The sequence below is a fragment of the Ambystoma mexicanum genome, chromosome 6q, assembly GCF_040938575.1.
Source record: "Ambystoma mexicanum isolate Mex_15411 chromosome 6q, UKY_AmexF1_1, whole genome shotgun sequence".
Lineage (NCBI taxonomy): Eukaryota > Metazoa > Chordata > Amphibia > Caudata > Ambystomatidae > Ambystoma > Ambystoma mexicanum.
Window position 1 is genome coordinate 288,458,721 of NC_090937.1, and position 13,571 is coordinate 288,472,291.

The window sequence follows — 13,571 nt, forward strand, 5'->3', positions numbered from 1 at the left end:
ATTTAGGGCTCGGCATGTGCCGGGTGCTGTAAATATGGCTGCTGACGCTCTCTCAATTTCAGTGGACCAAGTTTCGGACGGCCCACCCGGAGGCCAGGCTGGAGGGAGCGCAGTTCCGGAAGGAGTGGTGGCAGCTGGTAGCATGGACAGGGCACTCTGTGAGTTAAGTGAGTGTTCGCTCACACCTGGCGTCCGTTGTATGTACCAGCAGAATTATGGTAAGTTCAGGAGTGTAACTGTGGCTTTAATGTGCAAGGAGTGCGATGCTGAGGAACAGGTACGGGCGTTTGTGTTTTGGGCACACAGGGAAGGGAAATCAAAAAGCTGGGTGGCATCTCACCTGGCGGCAGTAGCTTTTCATTTTAAACTGGAAGGTAAGAAGGATCCCACAAAAGGGTTCCTGGTGCGCACCACGCTGAAGGGCTGAGCATGATCGGAGCCTATTAGAAAGGACGTGCGCAAGCCCATCGATTTTGTCTTACCCTTAAAGTTACTTTCTGCCTTGTCAGGCGTATGTTTTAATGATCATGAAATATCCCTATTCAGGCTGGCATTCACATGGGCTTTTTTCGGGGCTTTCAGGATCAGTGAGCTGGTTTCAGCATCCAAGAATGACATGTCAGGGAGGGCTATTGCATTGGGTGATGTCTTTCTGTTCAGTGTGGGCATGGGCGAGGGGCTCAGGATCCAGTTGAGGAAAAGCAAAATAGACCAGCAAGGCAGAGGTTTTAGTATAGAATTCCACAAGTCTCCTCTCAAGGATAGCTGCCCCGTTCGCCTCCTCAAGCTCTTCCGGGGGATCAGGTCCTCGGTGGCGGGCCCTCTGTTAATTCATGCCGACGGTTCCCCCTTTCAGTGTTTCAATTCCGGAAGGTGCTGGCAATGTCCCTCGAGGTGCTGGGCATTCAAGGTGAGGGGTGGTCCACCCACAGTTTTAGGATAGCTGTGGCTACCACGGCTTTCCAGCAAGGCATGTCTCCCCGGGCCATTATGAAGTTGGCAGCTGGGAATCTGGCCGCTATCGGCTTTATGTACGCCCTCAGTCGGGCACATCCCCTGAAAACTGTCAGTGAACCCCCCCACTCCCACATGGCCAGGTTCTAAGGTTTTGGGTCAAAGGGGATTGGAGAGATAGTATTACCGACGTTTGACATTCAATTTTTCCTTTACAGATGATGCAGTATGGGTGATCGGCCACTCATTCATAACACTGGCGGAAAAGAGGGCCTTTCAATGGACGGTTGGCCCCAACCTAGGATTTAAGGGGACCAAGTTGGTATGGTTGGGCACACCTGGAATGAGGTGGCACTCTCTGCTGCCCGCCATTCATTGGCAACTTCGGTGGAGGTGGGCACCAAGGATGATGGTAATTCATTTGGCTGGCATTGATCTGGCCAAGTTGGGTCGGGGGCGCTTGCTGGCCCAGGTTCAGGTGGCCCTGCGCATAGCAGCCCAGGAGTTACCAGGCACTGACATTTTTTGGTCTGAGGTGGTGCAAAGACAGGTCTGGAGGGATGCCATTTCCTTGACAGGCATGGAAAAGTCCAGGCAGCGTCTCAATAGAAGTGTGGAGAAATTCACAATGACAGAAGGCTTGGGTTACGTTAGGCATTGCTGCTTGAACTCCCTACCTTCCCATTTCCATGCTAACGGTGTTCACCTATCAGACAAGGGCAACAATGTGTTCTTGACGGCAATACAGGTTGCACTGAGAAGGGCTGGCTGCAGATAATTGCTATGGTGAGTATTGTCCTAGGGTATGGGGGCATTGGTGGCAGCGTAAGCCACACCCAAGGCGTGGCGGAGTATCGGGGCGGTCCTAGCCAATGAGGGATTTTCACACTGCAGTTCAGCGGCTGTGGCTCAGGATTGGCCGGGCTTGAGCCAAATCCATCGACGGGCACTGACTCCCCTTTTAGGGCTTTATGCCAACAACCTCCATGTCAGTGCTCCAAAGTGTCCCACTGGTAGTAACCAGTGTTTGCCTGGTAGTAACCAGAAGCGTGTTCAGCTTTTGCCTTTAGCAGGTAGGGTGACACGGTTCACCCTCACCTGAGTGTAATGTAATGTGTGGCTGGGACGTCCCAATTTAATGTTGCTCCAAATAAACTGTGACCTTGTATATTCCAAATAACCTTACAAAAAGTTGTCTGTTGTTATTTCATGAGTTGTGTGTGATATACTGGCCACAGGAGGTGGGGGCGAACAATGGGGATCTCCCCGCTATGGCAGATTCCTGCCGGCTTCCGTGCTCCTCCACCGCTTCCAGTCATCAGTTCTGGCCAGGCCAGCATCTCTGCAACACTGAAGTGAAAGGATGAAAAGGCGTGGGTTCATGTCACCGTGCCACCCGCGGTATTTATGACACATGAAGCAGGGACGTTCGCACAGCAGACTTCTACACAACGCCTGTTAGTCCAGCACCTCTTCTTCATCAGGTCCCAGCACCTGCTAACTGTGCCCTAGAAGTTGCCCTGACACTGGGAGAGGCTTCCCGGAGAAGGGCAAGCAGACCAGGGAAGGTCACTTCGTATGAGCACGACCGGGGCTCCTCTGACACCCTCCTGGATGCAGCACTGACAAGGTGCAGCAAATGGCGCAGGTGCAGCAGCTGCAGAACCTCCTATGCAGGGCTGGAAAACGTTCCAACTCATTCAGTGCACACACACCTTCCCCCAATTCCAACCCCACCAGAAAGGACTGCTAAATGCGTCCCAACAGATCATTTGGAAATATCCTTTCACCAAGAAGTCCTTTTCATATCAGATACTGCTAAAAAATATTCTAGAAAGCCAAAGATGTTTCCACCCTTATCTGAAGGAGTACGCATGAGCATCCTTCTGGTACCTCTTCGCCCTTACCCACCCCATTGCCCTCTGCAATTGGGGGGGGGGCAAAACACTTTACTTTGGCAATTGCGCTTGGATGCACGTGTGGCAAGAGCCCACCGCAAAGACATTGTAACCACATCACTTTTATTTATTTTTTCTTTAAGACGTTTTTCTTTGCACGTGTGTGAATGAAAATGCCATCATTTAAGAAATCAAAATCTATGAGCATTTCACGCCTTTCCATTTCTTACTCGTGGAAGTTAAGTCTCGTGCTCCTAAAAGTTTAAGTTTAACGTGTCACCACTATGTTCTGAGTTTTTGTTTATAATAACATAAGTGCGACAATTCTGACAGGTGGGAGGTTTGATTTGTAACATACAGCCCGTTGAGTCCATCGAGCGCAAGACTCGATCCTCTGCGCTAAGGCATTGCCCCTGTACCATTTTATTCCAAAGGCCTAGTCTTCCTTAATAAGACCCTGCGCTCAGATTTCTCATGCACGACATACCCCTCATCAAGAGATGTGACACAGGAACGGACTATCCTTCTTATATGCAGGGCTTTAAGTGGGCTGGGTCTAGCCAGGGCGCAGCTCTGGCAGTGTCCAAAAAGTGCTCCTGAGCCGGGGCTACCCCCACTAGCGCTGACCCATGCAGGATGCCCTTTCACAAGACACGAGATGCACGTGGTGAAGGGGCTGCCTGCAGGGGTGAGCGCCCCAAAGTTAGAAACAAAAGGAGAGGTGGGTGCAGCAAAATGAATGCTAGCGGTGCCTCCTACTCTCCCAGAGACCTCTTACAAAGGTGGGGTGAGAAGTCAGTGTGAAAGGCAGATGCATTGGTAGCTTTGCTGCACCTGCCCCTCTAATGTGGATTCTTAATCTGAGGCCTGGCCCCTGCAGGCAGCTGTTCAAATGAAAAATTGCGTATCCCGACTATAGACAGTAAGTGGAAATGTTCCCAAACTCTCTTAGCTTTAACTCTTCCTCTTCAAATGTGCCCAGTGTGTGTCATCCCTCCATGTACTCAGATCTAAGTAAGAACTCCAATGTCTCTATATGGGTTTCAATACTGTTCTCCTTCAAAGGTTCTCTTGACAAGGGCCTCCATACAGCTGCATATCTGGGGCAGGACAGAAGTCCTACTCTCCTGCGAACTGCACAAACGGAAACCCGCAGTTGCTCTTTCCCTAACCCCAAAAGTAAACTAAGCAAGCTGGCTGACACCACCATTAGCGTGGCTTTGTCAAAATTCCCCCTACCCCCACCCCCCATCCCTCATACTGCAATGCAGTCTTGTCCAATTCCAGGCCTCTTTTAAAAGCAGCTTTGATGATTGTGTCTCCTTCAAGCAACACACAAAAGGCAGGGGTGATGGGTTACTGGTGACCTTCAGCTCCTAAACGAATCCTGACGCAGTCTTGAAGCCTTTTGGTGAAAATCCCAAATCGCAGGAGAACGATAATCACAGCCAAACAACCCAAGAATGTATACTAATATAGACAATAGGAGCAAGCAGCTCAGAGCTAAGTTGTTCCTTAAATAACCTAGTCAGGAATGTCAATGAATGGCAAGGGCAAGCCAACCATTACTTTGATCCAGCAAGGAGTCATTGAGCAAGGCCAACCATCCTCTTTCCTTCCAATGCCAGCAAAGGCCTAAGACAATGTGATCAGCAAGTTCACTGGTGCCAGGTTCCTCTTCCACCTTCAAAATGTTGACACATGTGCCAAAATACTATGCTCAAACGCATATCAACGCCTCAACAGGCTCGTGTTTTACAAAACAATGTCAGGAAGCCTAAAAATAGGCACTACGTCAGTGATCTTCCAATAGAACCTATGAACCTCTACACAGTGGTATTTGATCTGCTCTGACACCACATGGGCGCAGGAAATCTTCTTGTTGCAGTGGAAGCCATTGTTCAATTGCTAAGCATACGACTCCCAACTTTATGTCAGGGTAAGCAGTGTTTCCTACTGGGTCAAGACCTCATAATTGCACGCTTTGTACATGATGAGGGATTCAAATTAGTCACGTGGCACAGGCCGGTCAGCCTCAACACACCCGTGGAAACCCTCTTGACACAAAGCAATGAAACAGATTTGACCGAGTCGAAACACTGGGTTCCGGAAAATGTAGTGTCAGGCAGGAAAAAAATGAGTGGTGCCAACAGCTGAAAGGCCAGACACCTGCTGCCGGGCTACAGACCCGGCAGCAATCATCAAGGATTACAATAGCATCGTGATCCTCTATTTAAGTTAGAGGCTGAAATCCAATGCGTTTCTTTCTAATGCCTCATTCTGGGCAGGAGAGGAGGCAGAACGGTCGGATTCCTTCTGCAAAAGGTTTCTGATCATCCTGGAGAAAATCAAGTGTTGGAGGTTTTCCAAGTCACCGCAAAGAAGTCGCTCAATCCCACGGAGCTGCCACATCGCATCTTTTTCTGTGTATACAGCACAGGGAACTTGGGGTACACGTATTTTAAACTTCCCCAGGGCTTGTGAAAACAACGTATTCTTAACGTCAGGAGGATAACTCAGGGGCAACGCGTTTGCCTTGGACGTAGGACAACAAATAGCAACACACGTTCGAATCGTGGTCTTAAACGCATCATAAAAGAAGAGTTATATTTATACTAACCTTTACCAATATGCTTTACTCAGTGTGTAATGATGGCTTTTATGTGACCAGGGATTTATGTGCAGAACATGGCCATGCAAAGCATCCCGTATCCCAGAGTTCTGAGCAGAGCACATTGTTTTACAAACACAACAAAGGCTTAAACATGTGACCAACTACTTAAGCTATTTTTAAAAAACTTTATTTATAACTGGTCAACTCATTTGACAGAGTAAGGCAGATTACATCCATCCATACAACAATGCGGTGATGTGCCCCAAGGTGGCGGGCACAGCCTCTACGCAACGGGCCGCTGCCTAAGTTACGGCGGGCGAATGCGCGCGGGACGCAGCATGGCAGGCGCCGCCCCTTAGTGGGGGTTGCCGGGCCAGAGACCTTCCACCCCCCTCCCCCCCCCCCCCATGCGGCACCCCCCCCAAGGGCGGTGTGCGGGGGGGGGGGGGGTTAAACTATCACTCACGAGGGGGGAGGGGGTGGGCGGGACGGAGGGGAAGCGGACGCCCGGAAGTGGCTGGGGGGGGCACCCGGGGAGCGCCATAGGGGGAGGGGGTTGCCGCGGGGGGGGGAACAGGAAGCCGGAGAAGGGTAGTCCCCTACAAAAGGGCAAGGATCGTCTCCAGAGCGATCTCTTCTCCTGGGTTCCTGTTCCCCCCCCTCACCACGACCAAGGACGATAAGAAGTTTTGGTTCCAGTGGCTGTTTGGCGTCCTGGTTTCCCGCGGTTCGATTGGAGGAGCGAGGAGTTCGGGGTTCCGGTGGAGGAGCGAGGAGTGCAGGCGTCGCCGGCGAAAGTTGCTGCCCCGGAGATCGTTTGTTGTCACGTAGTGGATTACAGGTAAGCGCCGGAACGCTGGGCCCGGTGTTGTGGGTTTCGTTGTGGGTTTCTTGCAGACGGGTTCATGGGGGGTGACCATGGGGGGAAAGATTCCACGGTGTGGTTCGGGTGTGGGTTGAGCGGCTGGCCCCCATGGGAGTGCGCAGTGCAGTCGGTGCATGGGCGTGGGGGGGAGGGTGCTCGGCACCCGCTTCAGAAGGCGAGTGCGAGCAAGATACCTGGTGTTGTGTGTTCCTGGATTGCTCTGCGCGTCCTGCTCGCGCTCCGCCCATGGATCACCCGCTAGGATGGGCGCCCTGCCGCTTACAGCCGCGTAGCACCGGGTGCGGTGCAGCCCCACTGCGTTTTGGGTACGGGGGCACCCCGCCAAAACCTTGGTCAGGGGGGGGGGTGCGGGGGGTGCACTCGGCGCGAGAGACAGGGACAAAGGGGTGGCGGTGCAGGGGCCGTGTGGGACCTCTGTCACCGTGCGGCGCATTAGGCACTCAACGAGGAGGCATGGCGGGTCGGGAGACGCCATTGTCTCCCGTACGCTCTACCTTGCAACGAGGCGCTATGTGCATACACAATCGCATGTGGTGGGGGGTAGAACTATGTTTCGTGGACGGGGGCAGTGGTAGTTGGATAGGGGGATAGCTCTGTGTATCAACACAGGTTTTGTGGGTTGCGTATGGGTCCCGTGCGGACGGGCTCATGGGGGGCGATCGTGGGGGGGAGGAGTTGGCGGGGTGGCGTGGCCGTGACGCAGGCCCTCTTAATACACAGGTTCGGGAGGGATTGTGCGGCGGCCTCGATGTAGGGCGCAGGGCACTGCCGGGTGGCGAGCAAGGGCACCGTCCGTGGGCACCCAGCGCCTGCCACAACGCAGGCGGGAACGAATGCGTTTGGGGCTTGCAATTTGGGAGCGAGTGGCTGTGTACAGGGGCCCCAGCGCCTGGAGACGGTAAAATCGATTTAAGCGAGGGGATATTTAGGGTTCGTGTCCACGATGGCAGTGCACGGCATACGGTCGGGTGGAGGTAATGCAACATAGCAAGAGAGTGCGCAGCATAGGGCGTTTGGAGGAGGGAACCTGGCCGCCGCTTCGCAAGGCGGGGGCGAACACGTTCACATGTTTAGCGAGGGGCAGCATTTATCCCTGCAAGATCGAAAATAAGGGGTGTGATCGTGTACGCATTAACTAGTTATGCGGCCGTAGACGCCGTTGCGTGTTTAGATTGCCCTGCATGTCTTTTGTTTCTCTTGCAATTAGCCACCGTGACACAGCCTAGTGTGCTCTGTCCCCCTCTCCTTGTCACGGTCCCCCCGGGATCAGCTCCGTTGCTCGTGGCGGCGCATCAGGCACGCCACGAGGAGGCAGGACGGGCGGCTCGAAATCCTTGTGTTTTGGGTCGAGTCACAGACGCCATTGTTTCCCGGGCGCCCTCCCTCGCCACGAGGCGCTTTGAAAATAGGTATAGACGCCAGGTGGATACGCGATCACATGGGGGGGGGAGGAGGTAGAACTGTGTTTAGTGTAAGGGGGGGAAATGGTTATGCTCAACTCATGTGGGGGGGGGGGGGGGTAGCACTGTGAAACTGGTTACAAAGATCGTTAGGCCGGGCTTATGGTGTTGGGGACGCAGCATCGTGTATAGTGATTACACGGACTGCCAGCATGCTGAGCTGCTATGGTGGGTGATAGCAAGGGGTGCCGTGTGAATGGGCACCCACCTAGGGGTAAACCTGCCCCTCCCTCGTGGGGCTGGCGGCCCTGCGTGGACACACGGCTGCCCGTACTGTGCTCTGTTACTTGGGGCAAGGGGTGACCAGCGGTCCCTGCCCCTCTCGCCCGCATGGGGGAAAGAGAACACTTCCTTTCAGGGAACCCTCGTGGGAAAAGGAAAAAAAAAAAAAAAAAAAAAAAAAAAAAAAAAAAAAGCACGTTTTCGTTCTTCTTCTCGCCATCCATACGTTACACTGAGGTGGGGCGGAGTAAGTGGTCCAAGGGCATTCTTAAGCGCTCACATGTGTCATTCATGGGAATGGCAGTTCAACTTCGACAGCTTGGGGTCGATCGTGCCTTGTTCTGTATTACCCTCAACACAGTTTCCAGTCTCCTACCATCGCATTTAGTATGTACACACCTAGCCTGCCATTGAAGCAGCAGCAGTCATAGGCTACCCTGGGGGGTCAGATAGTGGCGGTGCATCGAGGTACATTGTGGCCTATCTCTTTAGTTGTATTCACTCAAGAGCAGCACGGTTGACCGGCAATGAGGGCGGGCGGGTGGCTGGGGGAGGCGAGACACACCTTAGGGAGCATCTTGGTTCTGCATACGATGGGAGTACCAATGGCACGCTGCGCCCGACAAAAACCGGTGGCCATGGCCCCAGCTACATGCCTCCAGCGGCGGACCAGGACAATGGGGGGGCGGGGGGAGGGGAAGAAGAAGGAAAAAAAAAAAAAAAAAAAAAAAAAAAAAACGAATTACCGCTGAGGTACGTTGAGCCTGGGGACCTACACCCTTCGGGTGTATTTCAAACGCCAGTGGTTAGGGATTGGTGCACAGAAAGGGGTGCAGGGAATAAAGGAGGTTTGGGGGACCACCACCAAATACACGTGGCTTGCATTCCAAACGGGAGTGGCTAGGGAGGGGGGGGGAAGGCATGAGGGCACTGTATAATATTAGGGTGTCACATTTGTTTCTCAAGGTGATATGTGACACGTACCAAATTTGTCTCGCAGATCGGCATGTCGTACCAGGCTAGCACGGCCATTCCGGCGCACGACGTTATCGAGGTAGTGCTAGTAGATGAGGGACTCCAAGGGCGAGAGATCCCGGAACCATCAGCCACCGGGAGGGGCATGGACGCACAATCGTGGGCCGAATTCATGGCCCTTACAGAAGTTATGGGATGGCAGGCAGCCATGGCTAGGATGGGCGGCCCGGTCATGTCCCGCCGAGACGAGAATGCCGTGCACGCGACAGACAATATTAACATAGGCAATGCACACGCTAGCTCGAGTGGTGAGAACCCGATTGGGGGGGAACAATCAATGCCAAACAACGGACAGGAGCCGGGAGCGCCACGGAAAAGAACGGTAAAAACCAGCGGGGGACCACACCACAAAAAGACTAAGAGAGACTTGGAGGAAGAATTGGCGGCATTGAAAGCGCTACTGGGGGCCACCCCCCCGGCCCCCACCGTCCCCCCTAAGACCATGCCGCAGGCACCGCACCCGACCACGCCGGAAATCCTTCAGCCCATCAAGGCGACAGTCGCAAAGGACTTAGGGCAACGCCCAACGGAAATACCGGCTCCAGAAACACCGGCTTCCCGCAACACGGAAGCAAATGGTGAGTCGGAATTAGTGCGCACCAGTACTCGGGTGGTAACCGGCTTACTTGAAAAAGCAGGCAGGAGCCCCCCCGCGGCAAACGACATTGGCACAACCGCATCAGGGGCGAGCAATGTTTGGAGAGGCACGGGGGCGACAGGTGGTCTGACTAGAGAGAGGGCAATAGGCACACCGGCAACGCCAGGACAGGGAGAGGCAGGCGTAGGGCCACCGGCTAAGCTACCGGCCGCAACAGGCGACGACTATTCATCTTGGTTACTGCCAGGAAGGGTAAAGCAGCAGATTTGGGATGGGAAATTTATAGATTTATTGTCCCTATTGGAGCACGAAATGGAGGGGGAGGACACACTGCATGACATTGGGGGGAGGGAGACGGTCAAAGCCAGAAAGAGGGTGAGGCCGGCAAAAACATTAGCCAACTGGCTGGCAGCGTTTAAAATCTTGGCCCAGACCATACACTTAAAAGATCCTTCTTTGAGCCCGGCACTGATGGGCTACAGGGCCTGCGTGATACAAGAACACAACATACTGGGCGGTAACGAATGGTTCTTAAGGGACCAACGATTCCGCCTCAGGATGGCACATGACCCAGACTTAAAATGGGTCCACAAATCAGTGGAGGATTGGTTGGGTTCTACCAGGGGCACCATTGAACAGGCAGATGGGTCCATAGTATTCACAGGAGGCCGGGGGAACCAGTTGGAGATAACACACGAAGGATTGATGCTGCCCGGGTCGGGAACAACCATGGGACTGGCACTTAACAAAACAGGGCCTGGGGGGGGAAGTAGGGTCGAGGCACCCATTTGGGCTAATAACGGGGGGGCAACACAGGCCGGCCGGCCAGGGGCGGCGTTATTACCATCAGCATTGACACAAGGGACGGCTAGAACGGGGGGCAGCGGGACACCGGCCCTGACAATAGGGAGGACACAGCCATATTGCCGATTTTTCAATGAGGGGGGTCCCTGCAATTGGGGCCCGAGTTGCAAATTCCGACACGCTTGTTCACTGTGCGGGGTACAGGGACACGCAGCGCGGAGCTGCCGAGGTCGATTAGCGACTGACCCAACAAAACAAATGCGATAAGGCAGACAGGAGGGGAGGGGTGTCACGAAGGTGAAGAGGGGTGTATACAAGTACGAACTTTGCAGCCAATAATATCCTGTAACCTATGATACGTGCGAACTGGCAGTTAGAAGATCTTGTAACCTAACGATATGTTATCCATTAAATTTTGTTTTCGAAGGTGACTGTGTGGATGGTACGTCTCAGATGGCAGGGACATGGACTCCCAAGGGACCGCTCATTCAAGGCGGCCACGGTAAAGAAATACGGGATGGAACCAATGGGGCCAAGGAAGGGAGGGGTTCAAGGAATGTATTAAACCACAAAGGGTTCTCACCGATCAAGGTAGAGAAGTTGTTGGCATGGTCGTCGCAATACCCCCACTCACAAGAAAGGAATCGATGGGCGGAGGGTTTCACGATGGGTTTTCGCATTCCTTACAAGGGGGCCATTGGGTCAAGGTATGCGGCGTACGCCAAATCCATAAAAGATTGGCCTTCTGTTGTGAGGGACAAAATATTCAAAGAAATAGAACTAGGGAGGGTGGCAGGACCTTACACAAGCCCCCCTCTAGAAAACCTCATCATATCTCCGCTGGGGATCATGCCAAAAAAGGACAAGGGCAAGTTTCGCCTCATACACAATCTATCATACCCAATAGGGGGATCGGTGAACGATGGTCTGGACGTGTCAGACTGTTCGGTTTCCTATGCATCCTTCAACCAAGCCGTCAGCCTTGCACGGATGGCAGGCAAGGGCGCTTTACTGGCTAAGGTAGACATAGAGGCCGCATTCCGCTTACTGCCGGTGCATCCAGACAGTTTCCATTTACTAGGCGTCCAGTTCGAAAATCAAGTCTTTGTGGATCTATGCATGCCAATGGGGGGCAGCATTTCGTGTGCATACTTTGAGTCATTCAGCTCATTCTTGGAGTGGGTCCTGGGAAAAATGGAGGGAAGGGGCGGGAAAACACATTACCTTGATAATTTTTTGTTTATAGGAAGTCGGGGCACAAACATTTGCGCCTCGCTACTGGATACATTCATTACCCTGGCACACCAGCTGGGGGTACCCCTGGCGGACGACAAAACCCAAGGGCCGGGCACCAAACTAACATACTTAGGGATACTTAGCCGACGTGGTACTGATCCACACGGGGGGGAACGATCTGGTTACAAAGGGACGGCAAAGACTTATCCGCACGGTTAAGGGCCCTGTTCACCAGAATTGGCAGGGAATTTAGGGGGGCTGAAATAATGTGGTCAGAAATCATCCCCAGAAAGGTATGGAGGGGGGCGGCGACACGGGGCGATCGAGGAATCGAGAAGAAAGACCAACGAAAGGATGGGGGGAATTTTAAAAACAGAGGTATGGGCTGGGTAAGACATCCCCTGTTAACACTAAAAGTACCTGGGTATTTTGACTCTGACGGAACCCACCCCTCTGACGTGGGAACAGCACTAATGTGCCTGGAATGGATAGAAGGGCTACGGAAGGTGGGTTGTGCATAAGGGCATGGGAAGCGGGGAGGAGGGAAGGGGGTGGGGCAGGAAATCGGCAGGGGCGGAGGCAAAGCCGAGAGGGGGAAGGGGGGGAACTCTCTGCCGCCGGCTGCCCGCAGAGAGTCTTGGAGGAGTTACAATGCGATCCCTGTAGCAAAGCGCTGTCCGGCCCATAGGGGAAGGCACAGCCAACAGATTAGATCATACGGTGCCCCCGGAGTACTAGACTCGGGGGAGGCCCTGGGTAAAAGGGGAGGGAGATAGGGGTCTTGGAAACCATTCCAAACCCAAAAGAGAGGGTCGGGGGGGGGGCAAAAAGAACGAAGTCAAAACACAACTAAGGTATACAAGGGGAAGCCCTCCAGGGGGGGGAAGGAATTGGAGAAAGAGGGCCTTCCAGTGGAGGCGGGGCTAGAGAAGGAGGGACGGGGAGTCTCATTAGCAGGGGACAATAGGCAGAAGGACATCGCAGGATGATGACCGTTTAGGCAGGGAGAAAGTGGTGGTGGGTCGGCACCGGAGGGCGGGGCCGGCCCTGTGTATGTATGTGATGTATTGGGCACTGTCGGTGGTGTCTGTATAGGAACTTGCCAGGCGCCAAGGGGCGGCCTGCGGTAGATATAGAAGGGGAACTGGGGGGGACGCAAAGAGGGGAGGGGGCGGGAGGAGAGGCAAGTTGGGGCCTACGGAACAAAGTTAAGAGGTGTACGACACGATATAGATGGGGGCAAGGGGCATCAGCGACAACGGAGCACGGGGTAGAGAGAAGATAGACAGGGACGGGGTACCCCGGAGGCATCCTCTGGACAACGACGGGGAGGGGGGGGGGGGTAACCCTAGGTAACCTCACACAGAGTAGAAGAACCTGTGGTGTGGCGAATTACGGATCGTATGTAAGATAACTCCAAGACTTTATGCAAAATAAAGCTGCTGTGGCATTAACTTTTCCAACCGTACAATTGTCTCCGCCTATGATTGCTTGCGCTTGGAAGGAAGATGGAAGTGGGAAGGCCGGCATGAGGGTAATGGGGGGGGGGGAAGGACTGAGGGGGGGGAGCTGCGGTGCCGGCCTAACCCCACACCGGGCCGACGGGAGGGAGGAGTGGTGAGTGCTGTGGGGTGGAGGCGAAGGGTGGTAGGCTGCCCCCGCTACGGCGGGCGAATGCGCGCGGGACGCAGCATGGCAGGCGCCGCCCCTTAGTGGGGGTTGCCGGGCCAGAGACCTTCCACCCCCCTCCCCCCCCCCCCCATGCGGCACCCCCCCCAAGGGCGGTGTGCGGGGGGGGGGGGTTAAACTATCACTCACGAGGGGGGAGGGGGTGGGCGGGACGGAGGGGAAGCGGACGCCCGGA

At 54.1% G+C, this 13,571-nt stretch overlaps 1 protein-coding gene across 1 annotated transcript; it reads left to right on the forward strand.

Annotated features, from left to right (window-relative positions):
- Positions 1-6,048: 6,048 nt before the first annotated feature.
- LOC138515980 (uncharacterized) lies at positions 6,049-12,234 on the forward strand. The gene is made up of 2 exons (XM_069630762.1): positions 6,049-6,307; positions 9,035-12,234. Exon 2 carries the CDS (start codon positions 9,041-9,043, stop codon positions 10,736-10,738), a length of 1,698 nt encoding a protein of 565 aa, XP_069486863.1. The 5' UTR covers positions 6,049-6,307; positions 9,035-9,040; the 3' UTR covers positions 10,739-12,234.
- Positions 12,235-13,571: the final 1,337 nt, after the last annotated feature.

Coding starts and splice junctions, on each gene's coding strand:
- LOC138515980 (XM_069630762.1), top strand. CDS start 9,041: ATGTCGTACCAGGCTAGCACGGCCATTCCGGCGCACGACGTTATCGAG.